The 9,106-nt window shown below is 43.9% G+C and overlaps 1 protein-coding gene across 1 annotated transcript in view; it reads right to left on the bottom strand.

Annotated features, from left to right (window-relative positions):
* Nucleotides 1-9,106, bottom strand: part of CHST13 (carbohydrate sulfotransferase 13) — an 84,615-nt gene that overhangs the window by 14,338 nt on the left and 61,171 nt on the right. The window contains exons 2-3 of the mRNA XM_042782276.1: nucleotides 5,641-5,719; nucleotides 5,143-5,323 (exon numbers count right to left, since the gene is read on the bottom strand). Of these exons, the coding sequence (XP_042638210.1) occupies nucleotides 5,143-5,323; nucleotides 5,641-5,719 (260 nt within the window). The remainder of the gene's footprint in view (nucleotides 1-5,142; nucleotides 5,324-5,640; nucleotides 5,720-9,106) is intronic.

The raw sequence follows: 9,106 nt of genomic DNA, 5'->3' as shown, positions 1-9,106 counted from the left end.
GGTTGGTGGGTTTGAACTGCCAGCCTTCTGGTTAGCAGTCAGATGCCTTAGGCACTACGCCACCAGAGCTCCCTGGAAACTCTATGGGGCAGTTCAACTCTGTCTTATAGGGTTGCTATGAATCAGAATCAACTTGATGTCAGTGGGTTTGTAATGACTATTGATTGTGAGCATTTTTGCATGTTAGCCACTTGATGGTCTTCTTTGGTGAAGTGTCTATTCATGTCTTTTGCCCATTTTTAAATTGGGTTGTTTGCCTTTTTTCTTGTTGAATAGTTGAAGTTTTCAGTACATTTTAGAAATGAAAACATTATCAGATGTCATTTTCAAGATATCCCTTCCCCCAGTCTTTAGGTTTTCTTTTTACTCTTTTGTTAAGTCTTTTGAAGAGCATAAGTATTTAATTTTTATGAAGTCCCACTTATCTAATTTGTCTTCTACTATTCATGCATTTGTAGTTACGTTTGCTAACTTACTTTAAAAAAGAAATATTGGTCCTCTAATTTTCTACCTATATTTTCTTCCAGAACTTTATAGTTTTAGGTTCAACATTTAGGTCTTTGATCCATTTTCAGTTAGTGTATGGTCTTGGCTGTAATCGTGACAGTAGCAAATGGCCAGGCCTGTCTTCCACAAGTTAGCATTGAGCACAAACAGTTTATGCCACCTAGGGACCTCCAAGAGACATTAAGTGAAAATAAACTAAAATGCAGAACAGGGTTTAACATACCATACTTTGTGTTTAAAAAGGATGTAGGGGGTCATTTTTATTTAGAGATACATACAGAACCGATAAGTCTTACTTATTTTCTCCAAAATATTCCTTGGTGGTAGTGAATGGGGTCTAGGTAAAACAAGATTGGCCATTGAGTTGATAATGGTTAGTACTGGATGATGGTGACATGGGAGTTAGTTAAATTCTCCTCCCTATGTCTGTGTATATTTAAATTTTACCCAAATGGTAGAGAGGGTTAAACATGGAACGCTGTTCTGGTTACCTGTGTGCTGCTGTACCAGATAATACCACAAATGGGATGACTTTAACAAACAGGAATTTATTCTTATAATTTGGAAGCTTTAAGTCCAAGTTCAAAGTGCCAGGCTCTAGGGGCTGGGTGAAAGACCCTCAACCTTGGGCTTCAGCTCTGCCTCCTGCTCCCAGCCCACTGGAGCTGGAGGCTTTTCTTCACTCAGACAGCTACTGGTTGCTGAGACTGACAAGCCCAAGGTTGACAAGTAAAAAGGCACAGTCTCAATGTTACCAAACCACATGGCAGGCCATTAATTTAAGTCCATTGAAAGTCCCAAGGTTGGCAGGCTGCTGAACAATGACATGGCTACAAGCGGGGTTCAAGCATGCCATAAGCTAGAGACCAGTCCCAAAGTTGCTTCTTATATACAGGAAGCAGACCACATCCCTAAAGCAGCTACTCAGCTGCTCCAATAGATTCTACCATGGAGTTAATTATCAGTCTTATCATGGGGAATAACTACATTCAGCTGCCCAGCTACTTAACCAGGTCTAGCCAAGTTGACACACAACTTAATTACCATGGAAACATATACCTGTAAGCCCAGGTATGCCTAAAACAGGTCTGAAAAGACACAGGGAGCTGGATGACCCTGGGAGCATTGGACTGGGCGAGAAGGAAACACACTACTTTCTGTATGCACTCCTATAGTGTTGAATGCTCTGTCACATGCTTCTATCACTTTCTCAGAATCTCACTTTAGAGTGGCTGCCAGGTTCAACCATGGATGTGTGGGCCTGAGGGATGCTTAAAGGTGGCATTCCTACCCTCTGAGGCACTGGCTCACAGGATTGACCCCAGAAGCCCAGTTCTGCATGGGTGCCATGAGGAGGTCAGGACAAGAGAAAGGAATCACCATTTATCAAGCCCCAGAATATGCAGGGGCCCCATAGGCGGTTTTGTTTCAGCTTCCAAATAATCCCACTTGTTTCTTATAGTAGGGAGTGTGGGCCCTCTGCCTCCTGTCAGCCTTCCTCATTCTGTGCCAGCAGCAACCCTTTGTGTTTGGGCAAATGCCCAGCCTCAGGGGCTGGGCCATGGTCTATCCATGTCTGTTGCAGTAATCTCACACTCCTTTAACTGTGAGGATCCAGACATAGGCAGAGTCCTGGTTCTAGCCATGAGACATAAAAGGAGGTCTACTGAATGGCTTCTAAGAGAATTTCTTTCAGGGTGAAAGTGAAAGCTGCTGAAGGAAGAAAGATTTTTGCCTTAGCCCCTCCTTTCCTGCTTGGGATGCTCTTCCGGGAGATGTTGTCTGAAGCCTAGCAGTCATCTTGCAGTCATGAGGTAACAAGCCTATGACAACAGTCAGCCCCAGAGGATATTGGGGCAAAGTGGGCAGTGTGTTGCCCTGGATAACATGTGTTGATGCTGTGCTTTGGGGCTGCTTTTCTCTGAGCATCTTGGGAAGTAAGCAAATGGCTTAAAGTAGCTTCAGCCAGCTTTCAGTTGCTTGTAGCTGCATGAATAACTAGACAGTCAATATAATCCCTATTTTACAGATGATAAAACTGAGGCTCAGAGGGTGTGAGTAGCCTGAGGTCACTGTGGTGTAAGGCCTAAAATTAAAGCCCACTATTAAGTAATAAAGGAGCTCTGGTGGTAGAGTGCCTAAGGTATTTGAGTGCGAACCAGAAGGTTGGTGGTTCAAACCCACCAGCCACTCCATGGAAGAAGACTGGGCAATCTGCTTCTGTAAAGATTTATCACCTTGGAAGACCAAAAGGTTTCACTATGAGTTGGAATCAACTCGATGGCAGTGAGCTTGGTTTATTAAGTAATATGCTGCCCTGACAACTGGTAAAACCAGGAGGGCCTTGAATGGCCTAACTGTAACTTCCCCTCTCCCCTCTGCTCCCACAAATGAGGTCCCCTCACTAAACTACCCTACTTATTACAGGGACCAGGTAGAATTCCTACTTATCTCTGAATATTGGGGTTCAGTTCCCTGTAAGCCCTTGGAATTAGTCAAGCAAGGCAACCAGATCCTCCCACATGGGAACCAGAGGGCACTCCATCCTCTATTATTAAAAAGCCTCCTCCCACAGCCTCTGGTTCCAGAGTGGAACTCCCATGTGGCCCTGCATGGTGTGCAGTGTCTTCTCCCCTGGGCTGTATGTATGAGAAATAAACTGATGTTGATCTTATCTGTCCAATGTCAAGTGTCCTATGTTTGTCCATCTGCATAACTGTGGGGCATGAATCTCTCCCTTGTGAATTACATGAGGTGAAGAGGAAGTGATTAAAATAATCACAGCTCTCAAGTAGGGGACCTGGGCTCAAACTTGGGCCACTGGGACTCAGAAGCCACGGCTGTGCCCACTGGTCTGTGGCCACATCCTAGCAGCTATAATCATCATTCCATGCAGCATGGCTGGACTCAGCTGCCTAGATTCTTGCCCCGGCTCTAGTCCTTATAACTTCTTTGGCATTTGGCTAATTACTTAGATAAAAGTAGCCCCCAAATTGTAGGACTGCTGCAAGGATTAAATGAGCTAACAGAACTGGAGTTCCTGGCACACAGTAAGCACTTATTAGCCAGATTGCTGGAATTGCTAGTATTTCTCCAGGTGCAAGTTGCAAAGCCTCCAGGGCCTTGAGGCCTCATGCCTCACTGGGTCCTCAGACTATATGGGGGCTCAGCCAGCTCTGTCTGCCCCTCAGAAGCCTGTGGAGCTAGTAGATCTCAGGGCCCTGAGAGTCATAGTCCAAGTCTCACTCCAGAAATGCCCTGAGCTTTCTATGTGGCCTAGGGCAGCCAGTCACCCTCTCTGAACCAGGGTTTCCCTATCGGTAATCTGAGGGCATGGTCAAGATGAGCCCCATGGGCCCTTCGGCTCAGCCCTTGAGGATTAGGTGGGCAGGCACCTCCTCAACCCTATTGCTCTGTGTTCCCCCATGTCTGAGAGATCTAAGGCATAAGTCTCACACTGTTGCTCCAGTTGCTCTTGCCTCACCTGTAGGGCCCTGCCTTGCCGCTGCCTACCTGTCCAGGCTCCCCTTGCACACCCTCCTTGTGACTTTCTGCTTACCAGTAGGCCTTGTGCACAGACTGTTCCCATTACCTGCAGTGCTCTACCTCTACTCTTTGCCTCTTAACTCTTCAGACCTTCACTCCAGTGTCCCTTTCTCAGGGTAGTCTCCTCTCCCCCATCCACACTAGGAAGCTCTTATAGAATTCTTGCAGCACCTATGCTTCTCCATTAGGGCACATATCAGTTAAAGTCTGTGGAGGTAATGATCTGAGTGACGTCTCCCTGAAGTGAACTGTCAGCTCTACAAAGGCTAGTTCCCTGCTGGAGCCTCAGCATTGTGAACAAACCCTGGTATACAGTTGTTGTTGTTGTTGTTATGTGCCATCAAGTTGTACCCAACTCATAGCGACCCCTCCTTGGGTTTCTGAGGAAGTATCACTAGGGAAGTAGATTGCCCCATCTTCATTCTGAGGAGTGGCTGGTGGGTTTGAACCACTAGCCTTGTGGTTAGCAGTCAAGTGTCTTTAGGCACTACACTACCAGAGCTAGGTGCTCAATATCAGTGTCCCTATGCATGCCTGTGTGTATGTGTGTGTGTGTGTGTGTACACTTGGGGTCATATATGGTCCCAGCTGGACCACAGTAGAAGTTGAGTGCATGGGCCAGCAACTCCTGGTGTCCATTTGTTTGAGAATAATACAGGGTAGAAGATCCCTGCCTGCTTCCCTGTCACACGAAGTACTGAGTTGGCTAATTTAATGACTGTCTGTCTCTCCACTAGTTGTCAGCTCCCTGATGACTAGCACAGAGTCTGTTTGACTCTTTTTCATATCCACAACACCTAAAATACTGCCAGGCACAGAGTGTGGCTTAGACTGTTGTCAGATGGATGGATGAGTAGATGGCTGAGTAGAGATTCCAGGTCTTTCAACCTACCCCCAAGGTTTGCCCTTGTCACTGTCCCATGCATAGTCCTCCCTAGACAGAGCCAATAGTTGCAGAGAAAGCCTCTCCATGCCCCAATGTGGATTGCAGTCCCATGTTAGCAGGTCCTCACAGGAATGCCAACGTTCCCATGGCTGGGGGCTGGGAGTAGAGGGATATATCACTGGGGTGGAGGTCTGTTCACCTACCTGGTATAGGTCATAGAGTATCTGCAGGGGACTCCTCCTTTTCCCACTGAGCCATCCAGAGCCCAGGGCCCTGTTCTCAAATGCTGTGGAGCACAAGGAGAGATGTGTTACTGTCAAATCACTCAGACTGGCTTTGGAAGTAGGGGGCCTGGCCAGCACATCTAGGGCACATGTGACTAATCTGCAGGACCATTTATCTCAAGAATGGAGGGTTTGTCCACCTTGTGAAAATTAATCAATGTAAGACACCACATTAATAAAGGATAAAAAATTACATAGCCTGCTTGCCTCCTGCAGCCTTGGTGAAGTGTGTGTGTGTGGTGGGGAGCACTGGTAGAGCCCTAATCCTCCAAGAAAGGATCTTTGGTGTCACTCCTCCCCCATGTTCTGCCCTCTAGAATTTGTGGATGTTAGAGAGGAGGGAATGAGAGAGGAGGTGATGCTTAGCACACCAGCACTTCTGGGACAGGCCTGACCATCCAACCTCACCATCTCTACCTGCCCTTATCTTGTGGCCTGTCTCCATGGATCCCTGAGGGGCTCTCCATCTTGACTGGCTGTTCAGCCTCCCCAGACCCTAGGGGTGGGCAGCCAGAAAGAGTTGGGTGGCAGTGGAGGCAGCATAGCTAGGCTGTAAGCTTTCATGGGTAATAGCTCCCTATCCATAGTTCCTATGGCAGCCTATATTTCCCCAGTTAGTTCTATGCTGCCTCATGGTAAATTCAGGTTTAACTCCCTGCCAAACTGGAAGCCTCTGAGAGTAGTAACCTGTCTGTCTTCTTGCTGCATTCCCAAGTTTTCTTAAAACTACTGAAAAACAGTTTGCTGAGTTTATTCTAAATTTATACCTAAAATGTATTTTAAGTAATATTTTCTTAAACATATTAAATTAATATGAATATAGTCTTAGTAATATAGTCTATAGTTAAGGATATAAGTTCATGATCACATGGTTCTAGATCATTATTTTTCTTGAATATGATGATATCTATTAATAAATTAATATTATAATTCAGTCTTTCAAAAAGTCACCAAAATGAACAACCCTTTAGCTAAATTGACCAAGAAAAAAAGAGAAGATTCAAAATACTAGAATTAGGAATGAAAGAAGGGACATCACTACTGACCTTACAGAAATAGAAGGATTATATGGGAACACTATGAACAATTGTAACCAGCAAATTAGATAGCTTAGATGAAATGGACACATTCCTATAAAGACACCTATAAAACCCATTGCCATAAAATTATTCTGATTCAGAGATCCTGTAGGATAGAGAACTGTCCCACAGGGTTTCCAAGGCTGTGATCTTTACGGAAGCAGACTGCCACAGCTTTTTCCCATGGAACAGCTGGTGGGTTTGAACTGAAATTTCAGTTTACGCTGAGAGCTTAACCAATATGCCACCAGGGCTCTTTTATAAAGACAAAAATTGCCTAAATTGACTCAAGAAGAAATAAAAAGTCTGAATAGACCTATAACAAAGAGACTGAATTTGTGACAAAACAAAAACAAAACAAAACAAAACTTCCCACAAAGAAAAGCCCAGACCCAGATAGCTGCAGGGAGGAAATGCTACCAAATGTTTAAAGAAGAATTAACATCAGTCCTTCACAAATTCTTCCAAAAACACAAGAGTATCTTTCTCAATTCATTCCTTGGGGCCAGTATTACCCTGACACCAAAACCAAATAAAGACATCACAAAAAATAAAATTACAGACCAATGTGCCTTATGAAGGTTGTTGTTGTTAGGTGCTGTCGAGTCGGCTCCAACTCACAGCGACCCTGTGTACAACAGAACGAAACAATGCCCTGTCCTCCGCCAGCCTCACAATCCTTGCTATACCTGACTTCATTGTTGCCCCCACTGTATCAATCCACCTCGTTGATGGTCTTCCATTTTTTCACTGACCCTCCCCTTTACCAAGCATGACACCTTTCTCCAGGGAATGGTCCCTTCTGCCAACATGACCAAAGTAGGTGAGACGCTTCCAAGGAGCATTTGGTTGCACTTCTTCCAGGAGAGATTTGTTCTTCTGGCAGTCCACGGTACTTTCAGTATTTTCACCAACATCATTCAAAAGCTTCTTCGGTCCTCCTTATTCATTCAGCTATCACTTGTTCAATCTTCCTTATGCATTATTCAGCTTTCACATGCATATGAGAACATTGCAGATACCATGGCTTGGGTTAGGTGCACATTAGTCTTCAAAGAGACATCTTTGCTCTTCATCACTTTAAAGAGGTCTTTTGCAGATTTGCCCAATGCAATATGTCGTCTGATGATTTCTTGACTGCTGCTTCCATTGGTGTTGATTGTGGAACCAAGTAGTATGAAATCTTTGACAACTTCAGTCTTTTCTCACGATCATTTATCATGATGATGCTTAATAGTCCAGTTGTTAGGATTTTCATTTTCTTTATGTTGAGGTATAATCCATACTTCAGACTACAGTCTTTAATCTTTAACAGTAAGTACTTCAAGTCCTCTTCACTTATGAATAGGGATGGAAAAATCCTCAACAAAGTACTTGAAAACTAAATCCAATAACATATAAAAAGCATTATACCAAGTAGGATTTATCCCAGGAATGCAAAGTTGATCTACCACATTAAATTAATCAATATAATACAGCATATTAATAAAGGACAAAAATTACACAATCATCTCAATAGATGCAGAAAAAGCTTTTCACAAAAATCCAACAATCTCTCATGATAAAAACACTAAACAAAGAATAGAAGGGAACTGCATCCAACTAATAAAGGGCATATATAAAAAATCCATAGCTGTGGTAGTTAAGGTTGTGTGTCAACTTGGCTGGGCCATGATTCTGAGTGGTTTGAAAGCTGTAATGTAGTTGTTCCCCATAATGTAATCAACCTCCATGGTGGAATCTGCTGTGAGCAATTATTCAGTTGAAGGGGAATTGCCTTTGGGGTGTGGCCTGCTTTTAGTATATATGGAAAAGCTGTGAGAAAGGTCTCTTTTTGTATTTTGTATTTTTGCTCATTTTGTATTCTGCATTCACCCATCGTCATCTCCAGTTTCTGAATTTGAACCAGTGTCTTACTGTGTTGCCTGCTGATCTTGGGATTGTTGCCTTCACAATCTGTAAGCCAACAATCTGCCATTTTACCTGACTATTTGGATTTGTAAGCCTCAGTGAGAAGGGGAACCTATTACCACCATGAAAGAGAAGCTAGGAGCGGAATGCATAGTTTGGTCCCTGTGCTGGGATGCTCCTAGGAACAAGAGAGAGAAAGTCTTCCCCTAGAGCTGGCACTCTGAATTTGGATGTCTAGCCTCCAAGCCCGTGGTAGCATAGGACTTTGTAAGAGAATAAATTTCTGCTTGTTAAAGCTATCCGCTTGTGGTATTTCTGTTACAATAGCACTAGAGTACTAACACAACAGCTAGCATCATACTTAATGTGAAAGATGGAAAATTTTTCCTCATTGATCAGGATCAAAACAAGAATGTCTGCTCATGCCACTTTTATTGAACATTTCCCCAGCCAGGAAAATAGGATAAGGGGGAAAAAAAGTTGCGCAAATTGGAAGAGAAATAAAATTAGCTCTATTCACAGATAACATGATCTTGTAAGTATATAGAGAACCCTACCAAATCCACCAAAAAGCTTTAAAAGTTAATAAACAAGTTCAGCAAGATGGCATAATATAAGCTCAATATAACAATACCAATTATATTTCTGTATGCTAGCAATGAGTAAAGGGGCCCTGGTGGTGGTGGTTGTTGTTAAGTGCCCTCGAGTCGTTTCCGACTCATAGCGACCCCATGCACAGCAGAATGAAACACTGCCCGATACTGCGCCAGCCCCACAATCCCTGCTATACTTGAGCCCATCATCACAGCCACCATGTCAATCCATCTTGTTGAAGGCCTCCCCCTCTTTGGTCGACCCTCCACCCTACCAAGCATGACATCCTTCTCCAGGGA

Source organism: Orycteropus afer, unplaced genomic scaffold (assembly GCF_000298275.1).
Source record: "Orycteropus afer afer isolate SDZICR_OR568_19922 unplaced genomic scaffold, OryAfe1.0 scaffold00282, whole genome shotgun sequence".
NCBI lineage: Eukaryota > Metazoa > Chordata > Mammalia > Tubulidentata > Orycteropodidae > Orycteropus > Orycteropus afer.
Note: the sequence above shows the minus strand (reverse complement) of the source record. Positions and strands in the feature narration are given on the sequence as shown.